At 42.2% G+C, this 22289-nt stretch overlaps 1 protein-coding gene across 1 annotated transcript; it reads right to left on the reverse strand.

Annotated features, from left to right (window-relative positions):
• Window positions 1-2483: 2483 nt before the first annotated feature.
• Window positions 2484-5321, reverse strand: LOC133231810 (eotaxin). Its single transcript, XM_061390397.1, has 3 exons — window positions 5108-5321; window positions 3790-3901; window positions 2484-3402 (listed from the first exon to the last, which is right to left on the reverse strand). The coding sequence occupies exons 1-3, from the start codon at window positions 5181-5183 to the stop codon at window positions 3297-3299; spliced, it is 294 nt and encodes a 97-aa protein (XP_061246381.1). The 5' UTR covers window positions 5184-5321; the 3' UTR covers window positions 2484-3296.
• Window positions 5322-22289: the final 16968 nt, after the last annotated feature.

The following is a 22289-nucleotide window of genomic DNA, read 5'->3' on the forward strand; positions in this document are numbered from 1 at the left end:
TTCCAGTGGTCATGTATGGATGTGAGAGTTGGACTGTGAAGAAGGCTGAGCGCCGAAGAATTGATGCTTTTGAACTGTGGTGTTGGAGAAGACTCTTGAGAGTCCCTTGGACTGCAAGGAGATCCAACCAATTCATTCTAAAGGTGATCAGTCCTGGGTGTTCTTTGGAAGGAATGATGCTAAATCTGAAACTCTAATACTTTGGCCACCTCACGCAAAGAGTTGACTCATTGGAAAAGACTGATGCTGGGAGGGATTGGGGGCAGGAGGAGAAGTGGACGACAGAGGATGAGATGGTTGGATGGCATCACTGACTCGATGGACGTGAGTTTGAGCAAACTCCGGAAGTTGGTGATGGACAGGGAGGCCTGGCGTGCTGTGATTCATGGGATCGCAAAGAGTCGGATGTGACTGAGCAACTGAACTGAACTGAACTGAACTGGGCTATTCCCAGCAGGAGTCTATGTACAGGAACTGGTTGGGGTGTCTGGGCTTTCCAGTAACTATAGCATAGACTGCGTTTTTGAGATTTAAGTCCATAGTTAAGTTCCCTCTGGTGGCCAGCCAACTTCCATTGAAGGCCATTCAACTTCACAAAGGGTATGGAGCTGGCCGGGCGTCATTTTCCTCCCATAGTCTCCAATGAATCCTTTCTTAAAATTCTTAATCATATTCTCCAATACAGCGGTCTTAGATCCACTTCCTCCCATTTTCTTACCTCTGGATTCCCACGTCCCAGGGCCTTCCCAAGAAGCCAATCTACCTGTTTCCACTGGCAGGGGTGTTGATGGGTCACACAGCAGATGGGTACCTCCTGGGGGAGGGCAGAATACGAGCACGCGGAAATCTATATCCTCTTTCTAAAACCCTGTGGCGACAGCTCGGCACGTTCCCTAAGACAGCGTGGACACATCTCCTAACTGGCTTTCTTAAACCCTAAGTTCCCTTTCTTTATCGCTGGCATGGCCGTCGACCTGAGTGCTGAGCAGCTATTGTCGCCAACCTAAACCAGTTTCCTATGCGTCTCCCTTCTGGTCCCTCCCAGGGCGGTGATCAGGCCCCCTCTTCCACCCTACCAGGGGGGCTCCTCCCCACCTGAGCGCTCAGTTCCCTTGCTGCTATTCACTATTGGCCAAAGCGAAGAAACCGGGGGTTGAGAGGCCGAATTCTTCCAGAGGGGCTAGGTGCCTTCCCCCCTCTAGGAGATTCAAGCTACAAAACCGCAGGGTGGCCTCAGATGAGACCTGTCTCCTCAAAGCGAGGAGTCTCCCAGCCAACGCATCAAATGTTGTAGCCACACGTTCCGGGAAACAAACTCACTCAGAAGAACAATGCAGATAGTGGAGTGCAGTTTATTACACCGCTGGGCCCAACACAGAGTCTCCTGTTAGCCAAGGACCCCGACCAGCATTTGTGAAAATCTTTTATACCCCATGTGTACGTGTCCAAACCCACCACCCCAATTTCCTTGAGACTTACATAAAACAAAGGAAGGGTAAATACAGTCACAATAACCCCATTATTCAAGTGTTATCAAGTGTTCGGTGTTCAAACAGTTAATAATCAATAAGCCTGAGGTTACACTCCGATAGATACAGAAAGAATTTATGACCTGTCCGGAGGCAGGGGTGATTAGAGTATGTTTTCTCTCAGGCGATGAGTAACCTGGATGTGATCTTCAAGATTCCCCTGTCCAGAGGGGTTCTTATCCTTCTATTGTCATTTCCATAGGCACTAAGCACAGAGTCCAGAGTCCGTTGGAGAGGTGGCTGAGCAGGATCAGCATGAACAGGCCTAAGATGGGGCCCAGGCCCTATGAATTCCTTCTTCAACTGGAGTGGGTTTCCAGTCCCTTCTCCAGGGGATCTTCCTAACCTAGGGATTGAACGTGGGTCTCCCTCATTGCAAGCAGGTTCTTTACCATCTGAACCACTCAAAAAGCCTCTCAAAGAGCCCCCGTACTTTTCCATCCGTGAAGATCAAGTTTAAGTTCCACGATGAATCCTCCTTAAGTGGTCATAAAACTTTAGTCTAAATAAACCTCTTGTCAAGGATTATCTGACTTCATGGTGTCTATTTTCTATTTATCCTGGGTAGGAGGATAATCAGAGAAATAAAGCAGGCATGGGGAGGGTATCACAGGCTACAGTGGATCACGGAAGAAAAATCTGGGGCAAGCATGGCGCTGACCAGAAAAGGAATGGTAGTGAGGGTCCTGCTGAATAAGAGACTGAAGTACTAGGGGTCTGGGAAACCTCTCTGGGAGACTGGGAAGTAGAGGGATGGAAAGGTTTTGTCTGGTTGTCTCCATTTCACACCCAACCCCGCCTCCTGCCCTGAATCTCATTCAAAATCAGCAGCACCAAAAGACCATGTCTCAGGAACACAGTCCCCCCTCCATAACCATACCTCTCATCCCTTCTCCTATCTTTCTCCCTCCCAGATCAATGTGGGTTCCCCACAAAAAGTACAACCACAGAATGTAATAAAAATGTATTTTTATAAATTCCTAAAATAACATGCATTTCCATTTAACATTTATGAGTCTCATAAACCTTTGCTTTACGAGAGTGATGTCTTCTTTTTTTTTTTTTTAATTATCAGAGATTATCATTGTAGAATATTGAGAAGTATAGAACAAAATGCAATGATTGGAGAATGATTGTTCTACAATAATGTATTGGCCTCTGTCACACATCAACATGAATCAGCCACAGGTATACACATGCCCCCTCCGTCCTGAACTCCCCTCCCGTCTCCCACCCCATCATACCCCTCTAGGTTGTCACAGAACCCTGAGTTGAGTTCCCTGTTCTACACAGCAAATTCTCACTTGCTATCTATTTTGCATATGGTAATGTACATGTTTCCATGCTATTCTCTCAATTCATCCCACTCTTTCCTTGAGCTACATCTTCTTAAAAATACAAAACACTGTCCTTTTGATGATCCTTGCCAGGACCCTTACAAGATTCCAGGGAGGTAAGGGGGAAAGAGACAACATTCCTCATCCTTTGCAGGGGATTAAATTGGGGTTCACTGAAGGAAAGGGAGCCAACCAAAGCTTTCCATTTTAAAAATAGCAAAAAATTAATGGTGGAGAACTTTTAAAAGCTTTAATAACTTAAAGGGAGTATGTTTAAATAAAACATACATGTTTCATTATTAAATAAAAGCCATTACTTTTAGAATGAAGTTGTGATTATCTCAGAATACATCTTAGGAAGAATCAAAAAGTGAACCAAGCCTTTTGAGGCTCTTTAAAAGGTGAATTTTTTTTTTTTTAAGGTGAATATTTATGACTTTAAAGTTTGGGATTTTTGGTTCAGGTACTCCATGGCATTCTGGACCCACTTCTCCTGGGGATCGACACAGATTTTCTTGTTCTGTTTGGTGTTGAATCTGTGGGAGAGAAGAAAATATTAAGGATCCTCTTTGAAAAGTGTGCTTGTTTAATCCTAAACCTTCCAGAACCATCTGCCATGGGATAAAGGGCCTGCAGAGGGAGCAGGGGAGGGGAGAGAAGAAGGGTGGGATGCTGATGGTGAGTGGCTGCTTGTGATGAATCAGTGGAGCCATCCTTGCTCTTGACTCAAAGGAACTGGGATGATCTGAACAAACATCCACATAGAGAGCTAGAGTGAAAATTTCCTGTTGTGAAAACTCATGGATTGGATTGCAGAGATGAAACTCAGTGCAGAGTTCCAGGTAGCTCTAGTGTTGCTTCAAGAACTCTCTCCCCCAGAAATGAAGTTTGGGACTGGGAGAGGGTAAGCTTTGTCTACTTACATCACAGCTTTCTGAGGACATTTGCTGCTCGTGATTTTTCTGTAGCTCTGCAGTCGCTGAATGGAGATCTTCTTTTTAGACATATTAAAGCAGCAGATGGTTGGAATAGAAGCTGAATTGGGGGAGAAGTGAACAGAAAGCATGAGCACTAATGATATGTAGACAATTTTTAAGCATGACTTTGTAAGGAAGGAAATTTAAGAGAAGGCAAAGAAATGTAAGAGATGGAGGCAGAATCTGTCTGCTCTGAGATCCTGTACCTCTGCCGTTGATAGGTGTCCCCAGCTATGCAATAGAGACCCATTGCTACAGGCAAGGATTTGGAAAAAGCTTGGTCAATGCCATACACTCCAACTTTCTCTTTACAAAGAGTTATGTAGCTGTGTCAAAGTCATAATACCATCCACCAGATATTCTCCATTCTCTGCTTTCTAGACACATGATAGACTCGCATTTCTCTGCCACTCTTGGTTGATTAGAACCATTAACTAATTTTGACCCAAAAGTGAGGAGATGAAGTGACAAATGCCATTTCTAAGCTAGTTTTTGTAATTGCCAGTGCAAGACCTTTGAGATCTTTCTTTTCTTTCATTACACTAAGCAGTAATATTCCCATCAGTTGCTCCATCCATCCAGAATCCTGAGTATATGAAGTCAAAGCTCTAGCCAATACATTATCAATGTTCAGTATAGGTAAGAAAATTAACCTTTGTTGTGTTAAGCCACTGATAATTTAGGTTTGCTTGTTACCCCAGTGTGCATTGCCTTATTCAGACTGATAGATACAGTAAATCTAAGTCATCAGAGGGTGAAAACATGAGTTATGTACAAACATATAGATATTTTTCCCAAACAGAATCAAAACACATCATCTTGAGAGATTCCCCTGAGACCTCATGCCCTTCCTGTAACCATTGATCTTAAAGGTTGTCTTGGAGTCCAGTAACAATCTGGGGTGTACAATCAAAAGATTTTTTTTTTCTCTCCATCACGGACAAAAACCCTCTCTATGCCCCTAGTAAGAGAAGTCATTCTCTCATGTGGCCCCATCCTCAAACAAGCGAGGGCACCCAGATCATGGATGGACACAACATTGCTCTCAATGTTCATGTCAGGAAAGAACAGGGGGACCAGTTTAGTGGCCTGGGTTTCTAGTTCTGTCTCTTGCTCTGATTGTGAGGTTGAGGCTCTTCTTGTCCACTCATGAAACCCGTTTTCCCATCTTTAAAATGAGGGAGTTCGCAGCAAGTCTCTGAAGATTCTTGCTGATCTGACAGTGAAGGCAGTGATCAGTTTTTCCACAGAGAGAGGAGCTTACCTGGCTGAGCCAACACCTGGATGCTGCAGAGGGTGGCTGTGAGCAGCAGACACAGGAGCACTGCAGAGACCTTCATGTTGAGGGGCGAGGTCGCCAGCTTCAGCCTGAGAGCTGCTGATTCCTGAGTTTGTCTCAGCCTCTCTGCAGCTCTGGCTGCTCTGTGTGCCTTTTAAAGACAGTGCAGTGTCTGTGGGAGCATCCAGGGAAGCTTTTGCCTGGCCAGGGTCATGAATGAATCATAACAAAGGCAGGTCCTAAATTGCTGTCAACATATTCCAGCAAGTTAACAAGACAGAAGAGGTAAACTAGGGGGTGGGGACTTGTCACGTTTTTTTTTCTATTAACCCATGTTTGTGGAATGACTGAGAACAGATGGTAATCTAGAGGGTCATTTTTACAAAGCTCTGCTTTCTCTGATGGAGAAGGCAATGGCACCCCACTCCAGTACTCTTGCCTGGAAAATCCCATGGACAGAGGAGCCTGGTGGGCTGCAGTCCATGGGGTCACTAGGAGTCGGACATGACTGAGCGACTTCACTTTCACTTTTCACTTTCATGCATTGCAGAAGGAAATGGTAACCTACTCCATTGTTCTTGCCTGGAGAATCCCAGGGACGGCGGAGCCTGGTGGGCTGCCATCTCTGGGGTTGCACAGAGTCGGACACGACTGAAGCAACTTAGCAGCAGCAGCAGCTTTCTCTGAAATGAACCTTATGCAGTGGAAAAAGAATCCAAGAGACCGAGGGCATGAAGAGACAAGGAGATTCAAGTACCTTCTCTGGTTCCTATGTTCATGTGGTGGTCTTTAGGATTTCGAAGGTTAGAAAGGGGCACTAAGACTTCTGCTAGGCTTCCATCCAAATGCAGGAGATCTCAGCTACTCTGAACATTTCCAGGTCTCTGGGAACCCATAAACTGTAGCACACGAGAATCTCACCCCCATAATTCAATCTAGCAGTCAGAGAATCTTAGTTCCTTGATAATTTAGTGTCATAGAACATCAGAACTGAAGAGTTCCTATTCCTGTGCAGTCTTTACTCAGCTTTATTGAGGAATATTTGACAAATAAAGACTGTTATGTATTGAAGGTGTACAATGTGATGGTTTGGCATTTATATGCACTAAGAAATGATTATTGCAACCAAGTTAACTCATGGATCCATCACCTCCATCATCACACATAGTTACTTTTCTTGGGTGGGTGGTGTGTGGTGAGAACACTTATGATCTACTCTCTTAGCAGATTTCAAGTATATTGTTGATGTTATTGCTCAGTCTCTAGATTGTGTCCAAGTCTTTGTAACCCCATGGACTGCAGCATTCCAGGCCTCTCTGTCCCTCATCTTCCAGAGTTTGCCCAAGTTCACATCCATTAAATCGGTAATGCCATCCAACCATCTCATCCTCTGCTGCCCTCTTCTCCTTTTGCCTTCAGTCTTTCCCAGGATCAAGGTCTTTTCCTGTGAATCAGCTGTTCGCATCTGGTGGCCAAAGTATTGGAGCTTCAGCTTCAGCGTCAGTCCTTCCAATGCATATTCAAGGTTGATTTCCTTTAGGGATTGACTGGTTTGATCTCTTTGCTGTCCAAGGGACTCTCAAGAGTCTTCTTCAAAACCACATTATATTCAACTATATAATATAGTGTTATTAACTTGAGTCACCTTGCTGTGCCTTAGACCCCCAGAACTCCTTCATCTTATAACTGAATGTTTGTACACTTTGACAACCACCACCCCAGAAATGCAGGTCAAAACCATAATGAGATATCAGTCCATACCTGTTAGGATGGCTTTTTATCAAAAAGACAAGACACAGTGTTGTTGAGATGTGGAGAAAAGGGAATCTCTGTACACTCTTGGGGGGTGTGGAAATTGGTATGTGCTCTATAGAAAACAGTATGGAGGTTCCTGTGCATTTCTAAACTATTTACTTAGCTGCTAAAGCCTTTGCCAATTGAAATCAAATAGCCAAATCCTGTTCATCAAATATACTGTCATGGATAGGTTGTGTTTGAAGCAGAATGGGTGACCCCCTGCCCTCACAGGGCTTCCCTGGTGGCTCAGTGGTAAAGAATCCACCTGCCAATGATCCACCTGCCAATGCAGGAGATGCAGGTTGAATCCCCGGATCAGGAAGATTCCCTGGAGGAGGAAATGACAACCCACTCCAGTTATTCTTGCCTGGAAAATCTCATGGGCAGAGGATCCTGGCAGGCTACAGTCTATGGGGTTGCAAAAGAGTCGGGCACATTTAGTGACTAAATGACAAAAACAACATGCCATCCTACCCCAAGGATTCAAGGAACACATTTGAAAAACCAGCCATCTAGTTCCTATCACTCCCTGAGCGCACATTGCAGACAAGGTGCCTGATGGCTAAAAACACCAAAGAGAAAAAGGAGACAAGAACCCATGTGTATCTTCTTCAGGCAAAGCATTATGCTCCCTAGTAGAAGATGGTGTACGGGGAAGTCATCATTAGTGGGGTCTTTAATGAAGTCCTTAATTAGAGTCTTTAATGGGGTCACTGTGGTGAATACAGAATTGAATAGTGATATGGAGTCATTGCAAGGCTGTTTGCAGGCTTTTCCTTTACACTCATGTATCAAATTTGTACAGTTACACAGAGAGGTGTATTGAGAAGGACTCTGAGAACTTGCCTTGCATTAGTAGATTGCAGTGATGTGGCTGACTGGTCATGTCCATCATGGGCACAAGATTAAGAGAGTCCCCTTACTGGCCTGCATGGTCTCTAAGCTCCCATCTAAAGTAATTGGAGACCAATTACTTATAAAGAGACCAAATAGAGACCAGGAAATTTGGATCTTCCTTGTTCTTTCCTGCTCAGCTCTGGATGAGGTAGTCTGGTGTAGACTCTGAAATCAGGATCCTGATGGCTTTGCCACTAATGGGCTTCCCTGGTGGTTCAGCTGGAAATGAATCTGCCCACGATGCGGGAGACCTGGGTTCAGTCCCTGGGTTGGGAAGATCCCCTGGAGAAGGGAAAGGCTACCCACTCCAGTATTCTGGCCTGGAGAATTCCATGGACTGTATAGTCCATGGGGTCGCACAGTTGGACAAGACTGAACTATTTCACTTTCACTTTCTGCCACTAATTAGCTTTGATACCATGGACAACTTACTAGCCAATCTCTGCTACATTAAAATGGAAATACTAACTATGCCTATCTTAGAGGATCGTTGTGTGAAACAAATGAATATATATATATACAGGCTAAGTTGCTTCAGCCATGTCTGACTCTGTGCAACCCTATGGACTGCAGTCTGCCAGGCTCCTCTGTCCTTGGGATTCTCCAGGCAAGAATATCTAAGTGGGTTGCCATGCCCTCCTCTGGGGGATCTTCCCAAACCAGAGATCAAACCTGCATCTCATGTCTCCTTCATTGGCAGGCGAGTTCTTTGTGACAAGCACCACTTGAGAAGCCCTTATACATATATAATGGCTGTATATATATATATATATATATATAATGTAATATAATAAAAGTGAAGTGAAAGTCCCTCAGTTATGTCTGACTCTTTGTGACCCCATGGACTGTAGCCAATGGAATTCTCCAGGCCAGAATACTGGAGTAGGTGGCCTTTCCATTCTCCAGGGGATCTTCCCAACACAGGGATCAAACCCAGGTCTCCTGCATTTCAGGCAGATTCTTTACCAGCTGAGCAACCCCAGTGCAGTGTTTACTGTGTTACTCAGTAAGTGGAAATTCATATATTAAGAAATAGGTCAGATTTTATTAGCCACTGGGTCCTAGAAAAGGGCCCCAAGGCTGGCCAGATGGCCTTCTCCATGTCTTCTCCCCAATTTTCCCAACTGCTTCCAATGAAAAGCATGTTACCCTAAGGGATGCCTGAGTTACACATGTGGGGGATGTGAGGTCTCCAAAGCTGTGTCAGTATAACAAGTTGGGAACATTCCTGACCTCTAAAGGTGTGCGGCGGTTGCAGCTGAGTGCTTATGTGTCCTTAATAGGAATAGTTTTACAACTCTCCTGAGTGTTTTGAGGGCCCTATGAGCAAATGACTTTACATTTTTGTGTTTCCATCCAAAGGTTTGGTTTGCATCTGAATCAGAGAAACCTCAGTGGGAATAAATAAACCAAAATCGCAAATCATTGAAGTTCAGCAGCTGTTCCGTCCAGCTGCCTGGCTCTCTCACAAGTGGAGGCAGCTTCATTGGCTGCTGTGTCTCTCTTCCTTGGAACTAACACTCAGCAGTGACTTAAGCTGGATCTGATACTTGCCTCTGGCCTTGAGCCTGATAGATGTGTGGGGCCTTGGTCAGGAATGATTCTGAGTGATGGGCAGGGCATGGGTTCCCCCAGGCCCCGTTATTGGGAAATCTTAGCTTCCTGTGTGTGTGTGCGTTAGTCACTCAGCCATGCCCAGCTCTGTGATCCCATGGATTATAGCCCTCCTGGCTTCTCTGTCCATGGAATTCTCCAGGCAAGAATACTGGAGTGGATTGCCATTTCTGTCCTGAGTGTTTTCCAAAGAATGATGGATGATCAATGGGCAAGGATCCTGGGAATCAGGGCTCTTTGTTTGTTTTGCAGTTCTGTTCCATAGTTCCTCTAATAATGCAAAGTTATACACAGAATTGAGAGACATTGTGCGTGTGTGCTAAGTCATTTCAGTCATGTCCGACTCTTTGCGAAGCTATGGCTCCTAGAAGTGAACTTTCATTTTATTCCAAAAAAAAAAAAAAAGAAAAAATAATATAGAGACCTGAGGCTTGGAAACCAGTAACAAAATCCCTAAGGCAAGGTGGTGTGTTTTAGGCGAACTGATTCTAGAATCTGTCTGGTGACAATTGTACCATAACAAAGCCCTTGAACCCTGGTTTTCCCAAGTGCAAAGCAGGGTCTGCTACCTCTCTTTCTTGGGGCTTCCCAGGTGGCACTAGTGGTAAAGAGCCTGCCAATGCAGGAGACATAAGAGATGCAAACTTGGTCCCCGGGGCAGGACACTCCCATGGAGGAAGGCATGGCAACTCACCCCAGTATTCTTGCCTAGACAATCCCATGGACAGAGGAGCCTGGTGGGCTACAGTCCATAGAGTTACAAAGAGTCAGACACAACTGAATCGACTTAGCATGCATGTGCACACCTCTCTTTCGCAAGGGTCACTGAGACCAAGTGTGCACTTTTGGAGGAAAATGTTAGTATAAAATGTTAGGAGTATATGTTAATATATAAAGTCTAACATGTCTAAAAAATAGAAAGTTTTCAATAACAATGCTAACTTCTATAATCTATTCAAGCCGCCATATTATTTCACTTCATGTGGGTTGACTCATTGAATCCTCCCAGCAAATATATGAGGTAGGTATTCAAATTAAGTTCATTTTAAAGAGGAGAAAACAGAGACTTATGGAATTCAAGTGACTTCCTTTACTGTGAAATTATTTATAAAAATTTGCCCTAAAAAAAGCCTTTTATATAAAAATCTTATATTTTGATTTGTATTTCTCTAATAATTAGTGATGTTGAACATCTTTTCATATGATTTTAAATCATGTGTATGCCTTCTTTGGAGAAATGTCTATTTAGATCTTTTGCCCATGTTTTGATTGGGTCTATTGTTTTTTTTTTTTTAATTGAGCTGCGTGAGCTCAGTATTTTGGTGATTAACCCTTTCTTGGTTACTTCATCTGCAAATATTTTCTTCCATTCTAAGCGTTGTCTTTTCATTTTGCTTATGGTTTCTTTTGATATGCAAAAGATTTAAAGTTTAATTAGGCCCCATTTATTTATTTTTGTTTTTATTTTCATTATGCTAGGAGGGGAATTGAAAAAGATCTTGCTGTGACTTATGTCAGAGAGTGTTCTGCCCATGTTTTCTGCTAAAGGTTTTATAGTATCAGGCCTTAGAGTTACATCTTTAATCCATTTTGAGTTTATTTTGTGTGTTATGTTAGGGTGTGTTTTAATTTCAGTCTTTTGCATGTAACTGCTCAGTTTTCCCAGCACCGTTTATCAAAGAGACTGTCTTTTCTCCATTGTATATTCTTGCCTACTTTATCATGGGTTAGGTGACCCTGGGTGTGCGGGTTTATCTCTGGACTTTCTGTCCTCTTCCACTGATCTGTGTTTCTGGTTTTGTGCCGGAATTACCACAGTGTTTTGAGGACTGTGGCTTTGTAGGTATAGTCGGAAGTCGGGGAGCCTAATTCTTCCAGTTCCATTTTTCTTTCTCAAGATTGCTTTAGCTCTTTGTGATCTTTTATGTTTCCACAAAAACTATAAATATTTTTTTGTTCTATGTCTGTGAAAAATGTCAATGGTAATTTGATAAAGATTGCTTGAATCTGTAGATTGCTTTGGGTAATATAGCTATTTTTACAATATTGATTCTTCTAATCCAAGAGCATGGTATATCTTTCCATCCGTTTGTGTCATCTTTTATTTTTTTCATCAGTATCTTATAGTTTTCTTTTTCCTCTTTAGGTAGGTTTATTCCTAGGTATTTTATTCTTTTTGATGCTATGGTAAATGAGATTGTTTCCTTAGTGACCTCACACTGGTCAGAATGGCCATTATCAAAAAATCCACAAATAATAAATGCCGAGGAGGGTTTGGAGAAAAGGGAATCCTCTTCCACTGTTGGTGGGAATGTAAACGGTACAGCCACTATGGAGAACAGTAAGAGATTCCTTAGAAAACTAAAAATCAAGGTATGAGCCAGTAATCCCATTCCCAGACATATAATCTGGAGAAAATCATAATTTGAAAAGATGCAGGCACCCCAATATTCACTGCAGCACTATGTATAATAGCCAGGACATGGAAGCAACCTAAATGTCCATCAATAGGGGAATGGATAAAGAGGATGTGTTACATATATACAATGGAATATTACTGAGCCATAAAAAGGATGAAATAATACCATTTGCAGCAACATAGGTAGACCTAGAGATTGTTGTACTGAGTGAAGTAAGTCAGTCCAAGAAAGACAAATATCATATGATGCCACTTACATGTGGAATCTAAAAAAAGGCTATAAGTGAACTTATCTACAAAACAGAAATAGAGTTATTGATGTAGAAAGTTAAATTATGGTTACTGAGAGGTAAGAAGGGAGAGAGATAAATTAGAAGATTGACATGTATACACTGCTATATATAAAATAGATAACTAATAAAGTCCTACTGTACAGCACAGGAAACTAACTCTACTCAATATTCTGTAATGGCTTATATGGGAAAAGAATCTTAAAAAGAGTGGATATATGTGTGTATGTATATATGTATATGCATATACACACATATGTATATGTGTAAAAAGTCTCTTGATGAAAGTGAAAGAGGAGAGTGAAAAGGTTGGCTTAAAGCTCAACATTCAGAAAACGAAGATCAGGGCATCTGGTCCTATCACTTCATGGAAAATAGATGGGGAAACAGTGGAAACCGTGTCAGCCTTTATTTTTCTGGGCTCCAAAATCACTGCAGATGGTGACTGCAGCCATGAAATTAAAAGACTCTTACTCCTTGGAAGGAAAGTTATGACCAACCTAGATAGCATATTGAAAAGCAGAGACATTACTTTGCCAACAAAGGTTCGTCTAGTCAAGGCCATGGTTTTTCTAGTGGTCGTGTATGGATGTGAGAGTTGGACTGTGAAGAAAGCTGAGCACTGACAAATTGACGCTTTTGAACTGTGGTGTTGGAGAAGACTCTTGAGAGTCCCCTGGACTGTAAGACGATCCAACCAGTCCATTCTGAAGGAGATAAGCCCTGGGATTTCTTTGGAAGGAATGATGCTAAAGCTGAAACTCCAGTTCTTTGGCCACTTCATGCGAAGAGTTGACTCATTGGAAAAGACTCTGATGCTGGGAGGGATTGGGGGCAGGAGGAGAAAGGAACGACAGAGGATGAGATGGCTGGATGGCATCACTGACTTGATGGATGTAAGTTTGAGTGAACTCTGGGAATTGGTGATGGACAGGGAGGCCTGGTGTGCTGCGATTCATGGGGTTGCAAAGAGTCGGACATGACTGAACTGAACTGATGTGCATATACACACATATGTATATACAAGCTTCCCAGGTGGCTCAGTGGGTAAAGAATCTACCAGCAGCTCAGAAGACTCAGGACATGCAGGTTGAATTCTTGGATCGGGAAGATCCCCTGGAGGAGAGCATGGCAACCTATTTCAGTATTCTTGCCTGGAGAATCCCAAGGACAGAGGAGCCTGGTGGGCTACAGTCCATAGGGTTACAAAGAGTCAGACATGACTGAAGCAACTGAGCAAGCACACATGTAAATGCATATGTGTGTGTATATATATATATATGTATATATATGTGTATATATATATATATATATATAACAGATTCAGTTTGCTGTACTCCTGAAACTAAACACATTGTAAATTAACTATATCCCAATAAAATTATAATAAATACCTTATATTGAAAAATTTTGTATATAAAAGACTCATTTGCTATGTTATCACATATAATCTTTTTTTAAGCAATCAACTTTAATCTTTTGTGCAAAGGATAAATCTGAAGCAATAGAATGCTGAAAGTATTTCCTTGAGCCATTAGTCACAGTAAAGCTAGCCTGTGCTTCAACAGTAACAACCATGAAAATCTCAGTAGCTTATTGTGACAGATATTTATTTTCTGTTTGTGTCACAGCAATATTGGTTTGGGTCGCCTTGCCAAGAGTGCTTTTTTTCTGAGGAGTGACTCTGAGATACAACTGGTTTGTAAATTACAGCCACCGTCTGGAACCTGGAGCCTCCAAGTTCACTGAAGCAAGGGGAGAGACAGCGGATAGATTGTGTAGGATGTTTTAAAGAACCAGACATGGGCACAGCTTGTATCACATCTGTCTACATCATGTTGACTTTCACTTATTATATGGCTCTAGTCTAAATGCAAAGGAGGCTGAGAAATGAAGAGGAGCACATGAATTTGGTGAGGGCTAATAGTTTTCATCATAGTTGTCCTTTGCTCACTTTTCCTCAACATCCGTTAACACAATTAAGCTACCCCTGAGACAGACAACCCAAAGTCCTACATAGTCACTGCATCCACCAAAATGTTCAGGACCTCTGGATTTCAGGTGGTCCTCTATGCCAGGTGAGGATATGGAGCTGTTGGGTTGACCAGATAGTTCATTTGGATTTTTCCACAAGATGACTCTAGTAGTGTTTGCTTGTCTTTAACTTCATTTGAAACAATTTTGCTAGATTATACTGTGACAGCTGTCTTATCAGCATGCATTAAAAAATATTTATCAAAACTGGTGAATTTTTGTGTAGCCATTTTAATATTGAAGATGGAAGGGAAAAAACATTTTCAGCATACTATGGTTTATTATTTCAAGAAAGAAAAGCACAACTAAAATGTACATAAAGATTAGTTCAATGTATGGAAAAGGCTACTGTTTAGTCACTAAATCATGTCTGACTCTTTTTTACCCCATGGACTGCAGCATGCTAGACTATGCTGCCCTTCACCATCTCCTGTGATTTGCTTAAATTCATGTCCACTGAGTCAGTGATACCATCTAGCCATCTCATCCTCTGTCACCCCCTTCTCCTCCTGGCCTCAATCTTTCCCAGAATCAGGGTCTTTTCCAATGAGTCAGCTCTTCATTTCAGGTGGCAAAAATATTGGAACTTCAGCTTCAGCATCAGTCCTTCCAATGAATATTCAGAGCTGATTTTCTTTAGGATTGACTGGTTTGATTTACGTGCTGTCCAAGGGACTCTCAAGAGTCTTCTCCAATACCACAATTCAAAACCATCAGTTCTTCGGTGCTCAACTTTCTTTATGTCCACCTCTTACATCCATACATGTCTACTGGAAAAACCATAGCTTTGACTATAGGGACCCTTGTTGGCAAAGTGATGTCTCTGCTTTTTAATACACTGTCTAGGTTTATCATAGCTTTCCTTCCAAGGAGCAAACATCTTTTAATTCCATGGCTGCAGTCATCATCTGCAGTGATTTTGGAGCCCAAGAAAATAAAATCTGTCTCTGTTTCCACTTTTCCCCCATCTATTTGTCATGAAGTGATGGGACTGGTTGCCATGATCTTAAGTTTTTGACTGTTGAGTTTTAAGCCAGCTTTTTCACTCTCCTCTTTCACCCTCATCAAGAGGCTCTTTAGTTCCTCTTCACTTTTTGCCTTTAGAGTGGTATCATTTGTGTATCTGAGGTTGTTGCTATTTCTCCTGGCAATCTTGATTCCAGTTTGTGATTCACCCAGCCTGGCATTTAGCATGCTGTACTCTGAATAGAAGTTAAGCAAACAGGGTGACAGTATACAGTCTTGATATACTCCTTTCCCAATTTTGAACCAGTCTGTTGTTCCATGTCCAGTTCTAACTGTTGCTTCTTGACCTGCATACAGATTTCTCAGGAGGCAGGTCAGGTGGTCTGGTGTTCCCAGCTGTGACTGATTGATTGAACATGTCAAAAGTTGTTGTTGAAGTTTCATGCTGGAGATTTCTTGCTGAACTATGCTCCATGATTGGGTATAACAGTTGAAGTTGACAGTGATCAAATCAAGACATTAATTGAGAACAAATGTTATACCACATGGAAGATAGCTGACATACTCCAAATATCCAAATCAAGCACTGAAAATCATTTGCACAAGCTTAGCTATGTTCATTGCTTTGATGTTTGGGTTCCACATAAGTTCAGAAAAAAAAAAACAAAAAAACTTCTTGACTGTATTTCCAAGTTCAATTTTCTACTTAAACATAAAAAAAAAAAATCTGTTTTTAAAGCAAATTGTCATGGGAAATGAAAAGTGGATACTGTAAAATAATGTGGAACGGAAGAGATCATGGGGCAACTAAAACGAACCACCAATAACCACACGAAAGGCCTGATTTCATCCAAAGAAGGTGATGTTTATGTGGTGGAATTGGAAGGGAGTCCTCTGTTAAGAGCTCCTTCTGGAAAACCAAACAATTAATTACAACAAACCCCAATTAGGTCAATGGAAAGCAAAACGAGATGAAAAGCATTTGGAATTAGTCAACACAAAATGCATAATTTTCCATAGGGATGACGTATGACCTCGTGTTTCCTTGATGATCAAGCAAAAACTGTTACGGCTTGGCTGGAAAGTTCAGATGCTGCAACTTCAGGTTTCCATTATTTTGATCTTTACAAAATTCTCTTAATGGGAAAACTTTCAGTTCCCTGGAAGACTATAGAAGGCACCTGGAACAGTTTTTTGTTAAAAAAAATAAATAGCTTTGGGAAATATGGCAGAAAATAGTGGAACAAAATGGTGAATATGTTGTTCAATAAAATTCTTGGTGAAAATGAAAAGAGTGTCTTTTATTTTTACTTAAAAACTGGAGGAATGTTTCGGCCAACCAAGTACTTTTTTGTTTATGGAGTCTCAAAGAGTTGGACATGAATGAGCAAGTGAACAACAACAATACTTTGCCCAGTGACCTGTGAACTAAAAAGACAAGCTATTTGCCCATGATGCAATGCATTGTGTTAGCAGAGGACAGGCTGCTTGCCATCCACACCCTCTTTCATGGAGGGGAAGATGGTGGACGCCAGTGGATATTATTCTGTAGCAGTTCTGCAGTCCTTCAGGCAGAGGTTAGAGGGACTCATCAAATCCCTCACCTTGATGAGGCTCGATTCTGCAATCTGGAGAGTCTCCTTTGTCTTTCTGATCCTGGCTCCTGATTGCCCTTGTAAGGACTCCCCTTGGCCACCTTTGAGGTGGGTGTTGTAGAGGGACATGATCTTCTTGTCAGATCAAGAAGATCAGATCAGATCTTCTTTGACAGATCAAAATGATCTGTCAGTGGCTTCTCTTTTTGTTTTTCCAGTCCACAATCATTCAGTCATGGTTTTTATGGTGATAGAGTATAATTCTCTTGATAACTTAGTAGGCTGATACCTTCCCACTCAATTTCATATGCCAGTAACCACAGCCCATGTTTCTTTCTAGATAAACTTATTAAATAGTTTTCTGCTTTCTTCCCTCCCTCTCTCTTTCTCTCTCTCTCTTCCTTCCTCTCTTCTTGATCTTAATGGGGCTTGAAATGGCATGGCTCCAGCTTCAATCTGATTTTTGCCCTAAGTCACTTCATCCAAATAAGAATTTTTCCCCCTGATTTTTATTACTGGAATCCTTTTACTTTCCTCCCTTAAATTCCTTCTTTTAATTTTTGGAACTCAGAACAGATGGCTTTCCCAATAAATTCAGATCTAAGATTTGGGTACTTAATTATATTTCATTTAAAATCAGTCCATTCTTTCTTGAGCTCATCCCTTTCTTACAATATTTTAACAGGTGCAGACAAAAGTACATGACTAATGTATATTTTTCATACTCGTTCTTAAAGCTACAACTTCAACAGACAGGCCCTCACAGTTTTGACTCTTTGTAACATGAACCTCCATCTTTTCAACACAAGATATTAGCTTCTTTGCTGTTGAATATCTAATCAGTAGCACACATTTTAGGTTTCTAATGACAAATCAATGAGGTAGAGTGGAGAGGAGTGTCCTGCGGTTTTCAGGGTACTGATGGATGTTTCCAAGGGTCTACATTTAAAACCCATTTTATTGAAGTAATTAATGGAGTTAACTTCGTGTTATATTAAACTACAATACCAATTCTTAAAAAGGGCGTTACTTAAGAAAAATACGATTCAAATAATTGTACAAAGCTCACATTCTTTAGAATTTTAATAAAATTATCTCAGAACACATCTTGGGAAGAATCAGTTCAGTTCAGTCTCTCAATTGTGTCTGACTTTGCAAACCCATGAACTGCTGCATGCCAGGCTTTCGTGTCCATCATCAACTCCAGAGCTTGTATAAACTCATGTCCATCAAGTTGGCGATACCATCAAACCATTTCATCCTCTGTCATCCCCTTCTCCTCCTGCCTTCAGTCTTTCCCAAAATCAGTGTTTTTCTAATGAGTCAGCTTTTTGCATCAGGTGGCCAAAGTATTGGAGCTTCAGCTTTAGCATCAATCCTTCCAGTGAATATTCAGGACTGGTTTCCTTTAGGATTGACTGGTTTGATCTCCTTGCTGTCCAAGGGACTCTCAGGAGTCTTCTCCAACACAGCAGTACAAAAGCATCAGTTCTTTGGTGTTCACCTTTCTTTATGGTCCAACTCTCATATCCATTCATGACTACTGGAAAAACCATAACTTTGACTAGACTAGACTATTCTTTGGGGAAGAATAGGAACTATTAATTGTTTCTCAGATGCCAGCTTGGCTTAAGTGCAGGCATGAGTATCAAAGCTTTAGAGTTTGAGGTTTCTTGTCCTGGCATCCTGGACACACTTTTGCTAGAGGTCAGGACAGGCCTCCTTGACCAGTTTGGCCTTGAAGCTTTGGGGGATAGGAGGGCACAGTTAGGTGGAGAACCTTGCGTGTTCAGCCTGGGAGTGTCACTACGTTATAGGAAACATGCCTGGTCCGATAGTCAGGGTGCTGGGGCTGCCCCAGCGATGGAAGAGGAAGAAGGGGCCTCAGGAGAAGCAGCTGCTTTTGCCGGCCCAGGGGAAGCCACCATGTCTCTGCATGAAGGAACTGAGAGCTGAACCGATGGCTGGATAGGATCTGAGAGGAGGAAATCCCTTTATTTTCTTGAATTCTGTTTTCCCATGGGGAAATTTCTAGGCTTGCGTTGAGATCAGATCAGAAACCCAGGCGTGTCCAATTCTTTGTTACCCCATGAACTGTAGCCTGCCAGCCTCCTCTGTCATGGAATTCTCCAGGGCAAGAATACTGGAATGGGTAGCCATCCCCTTCTCCAGGGGATCTTCTTGACCCTGGGTCAAACCTGGGTCTCCTGCATTGCAGGCAGATTTTTTACTGTCTGAGCCACTAAGGAAGGATTGGGTTAGAGATGATTTGAAGCATCTCCAACTCAGTCTGATAAGAACCCTGTTCACTGCACAGGAGAAGAACTCAGGACCAAGGGCTGAGTGTGAGCAGTCATGGTCCACTCACATCACAGCTTCCCATGGACACTGGCTGCTGGTAATTCTTCGGTAGGTCTCCAGCTTCTGGATAGGATATTCTTATTGGTGAGTGTAGAGCAGCAGGCGGTTGAACAATTAATTCCTTCTGCAGTAAAACAACAAAAGAAAGGTGATTTAGGGTGTGATCTTTCTGCTTATAAAGTATAGAAAATCATAGAAGGAGGAGTCAAAGAAAAGGGAAATTGCTCATCCTAAATCCAGTGGCTGTGCCCTTTCAGATGTTCCTAAACTTTTGGTCTCACTTGCATGGACTATAAAGTAGGAGAAAAACTGATGACAACTCTGGGCTGACATGCTTGGAGGAACAAATAGAACATTACAGTTCTTTAGGGCCAGGGGCTCTCAGCTTTGGGTCGCCTATTAGACTCCAGCTAATCTCTGCTCCATCGCGAGTTTTCCTGATACCCACTGCCTCTGCAGAAGCTGTGTCTCTTAAGTTCAGATTCTGGTCTCCTCCACTGCCCTCCAACATATCTGGAAATACTTTGCACACCGACTGCTAGAGGCCCCCTCTTTGATATTTTGGTCCCCAAACACTGCTGAAAGGAGCCACAGGAGTAACTGCACTTAGATCATGTTTCCCAAGCTGGTGTACAAATGCAGAATTACAAAGAAAGGCAAGGAGAGATAAGAAAGCCTTCCACAGTGATCAATGCAAAGAAATAGAGGAAAACAACAGAATGGGAAAGACTAGAGATCTCTTCAAGAAAATTAGAGATACCAAGGGAACATTTCATGAAAATATTCATGGGCACAATAAAGGACAGAAATGGTATGGACCTAACAGAAACAGAAGAGATTAAGAAGAGGTGACAAGAAAACACAGAAGAACTGTACAAAAAGATCTTCATGACCCAGATAACCATGATGGTGGGATCACTCACCTAGAGCCAGACATCCTGGAATGCAAAGTCAAGTGGGCCTTAGGAAACACCACTATGAACAAAGCTAGTGGAGGTGATGGAATTCCAGTTCAGCTATTTCAAATCCTGAAAGATGATATTGTGAAAGTGCTGCACTCAAGATGCCAGCAAATTTGGAAAACTCAGCAGTGGCCACGGGACTGGAAAAGGTCAGTTTTCATTCCAATCCCAAAGAAAGGCAATGCCAAAGAATGCTCAAACTACCACACAATTGCACTCATCTCACACGCTAGTAAAGTAATGCTCAAAATTCTCCAAGCCAGGCTTTAACAGTATGTGACCCGTGAACTTCCAGATGTTCAAACTGGATTTAGAAAATGCAGAGGAACCAGAGATCAAATTGCCAGCATCTGTTGGATCATTGAAAAAGCAAGAGAGTTCCAGAAATCTATTTCTGCTCTATTGACTATGCCAAAGCCCGTGATTGTTTGGATCACAACAAACTGTGGAAAATTCTTAAAGAGATGGGAATACCAGACCACCTTCCGTGCCTCCTGAGAAACCTGTATGCAGGTCAGGAAGCAACAGTTAGAACTGGACATGGAACAACAGACTGATTCCAAATAGGAAAAGGAGTACATCCAGGCTGTACATTGTCACTCTGCTTATTTCACTTCTATGAAGAATACATCATGTGAAATGCCAGGCTGGATGAAGCACAAGCTGGAATCAAGATTTCTGGGAGAAATATCAATAACCCCAAATATGCAGATGACACCACCCTTATGGCAGAAAGTGAAGAAGAACTAAAGAGCCTCTTGATGAAAGTAAAAGAGGACAGTGAAAAAGTTGGCTTAAAACTCAACATTCAGAAAACTAAGATCATGGCTTATGGTCCAATCACTTCATGTCAAATAGATGGGGAAATTATGGAAACAGTGAGAGGCTTCATTTTTGAGGGCTTCAAAATCACTGCAGATGGTGACTACAGCCATGAAATGAAAAGACACTTCCTCCTTGGAAGAAAAGTTATGACCAACCTAGTTCAGTTCAGTCACTCAGTCATGTCTGACTCTTTGTGATCCCATGAATCGCAGCACACCAGGCCTCCCTGTCCATCACCAACTCCCGGAGTTCACTCAGACTCACGTCCATCAAGTCAGTGATGCCATCCAACCATCTCATCCTCTGTCGTCCCCTTCTCCTCCTGCCCCCAATCCCTCCCAGCATCAGAATCTTTTCCAATGAGTCAGCTCTTCGCATGAAGTGGCCAAAGTACTGGAGTTTCAGCTTTAGCATCATTCCTTCCAAAGAAATCCCAGGGCTGATCTCCTTCAGAATGGACTGGTTGGATCTCCTTGCAGTCCAAGGGACTCTCAAGAGTCTTCTCCAACAACACAGTTCAAAAACATCAATTCTTCGGCACTCAGCTTTCTTCACAGTCCAACTCTCACATCCATACATGACCACAGGAAAAACCACAGCCTTGACTAGACGAACCTTTGTTGGCAAAGTAATATCTCTGTTTTTCAATATGCTACCTAGGTTGGGCATAACTTTTCTTCCAAAAGTAAGTAAGTGTCTTTTAATTTCATGGCTGCAGTCACCATCTGCAGTGATTTTGGAGCCCAGAAAAATAAAGGCTGACACTGTTTCCACTGTTTCCCCATCTATTTCCCATGAAGTGATGGTACCAGATGCTATGATCTTCGTTTTCTGAATGTTGAGTTTTAAGCCAACTTTTTCACTCTCCTCTTTCACCTTCATCAAGAGACTTTTTAGTTCTTCTTTACTTTCTGCCATAAGGGTGGTGTCATCTGCATATCTGAGGTTATTGATATTTCTCCCAGCAATCCTGATTCCAGCTTGTGCTTCTTCCAGCCCAGCATTTCTCATGATGTACTCTGCATAGAAGTGAAATAAGCAGGGTGACAATATACAGCCTTGACGAACTCCTTTTCCTATTTGGAACCAGTCTGTTGTTCCATGTCCAGTTCTAACTGTTGCTTCCTGACCTGCATACAGATTTCTCAAGAGGCAGGTCAGGTGGTCTGGTATTCCCATCTCTTTCAGAATTTCCCACAGTTTCTTGTGATCCAGACAGTCAAAGGCTTTGGCATAGTCAATAAAGCAGAAATAGATGTTTTTCTGGAACTCTCTTGCTTTTTCCATGATCCAGCGGATGTTGGCAATTTAATCTCTTGTTCCTCTGCCTTTTCTAAAACCAGCTTGAACAACTGGAAGTTCACAGTTCACGAATTGCTGAAGCCTGGCTTGGAGAATTTTGAGCAT

The sequence above is a fragment of the Bos javanicus genome, chromosome 19 (assembly GCF_032452875.1).
Source record: "Bos javanicus breed banteng chromosome 19, ARS-OSU_banteng_1.0, whole genome shotgun sequence".
Taxonomy (NCBI): domain Eukaryota; kingdom Metazoa; phylum Chordata; class Mammalia; order Artiodactyla; family Bovidae; genus Bos; species Bos javanicus.

What these genes read in the sequence shown, in the direction of transcription:
- LOC133231810 (XM_061390397.1), bottom strand. Translation starts at nt 5,183, where the DNA reads ATGAAGGTCTCTGCAGTGCTCCTGTGTCTGCTGCTCACAGCCACCCTC. An exon ending in CCAGGTGTTGGCTCAGCCAG is followed by an intron (nt 3,902 to 5,107) that starts GTAAGCTCCTCT and finishes CCCCCAATTCAG; the next exon opens with CTTCTATTCCAACCATCTGC. An exon ending in TGTCCTCAGAAAGCTGTGAT is followed by an intron (nt 3,403 to 3,789) that starts GTAAGTAGACAA and finishes TCTCTCCCACAG; the next exon opens with ATTCAACACCAAACAGAACA.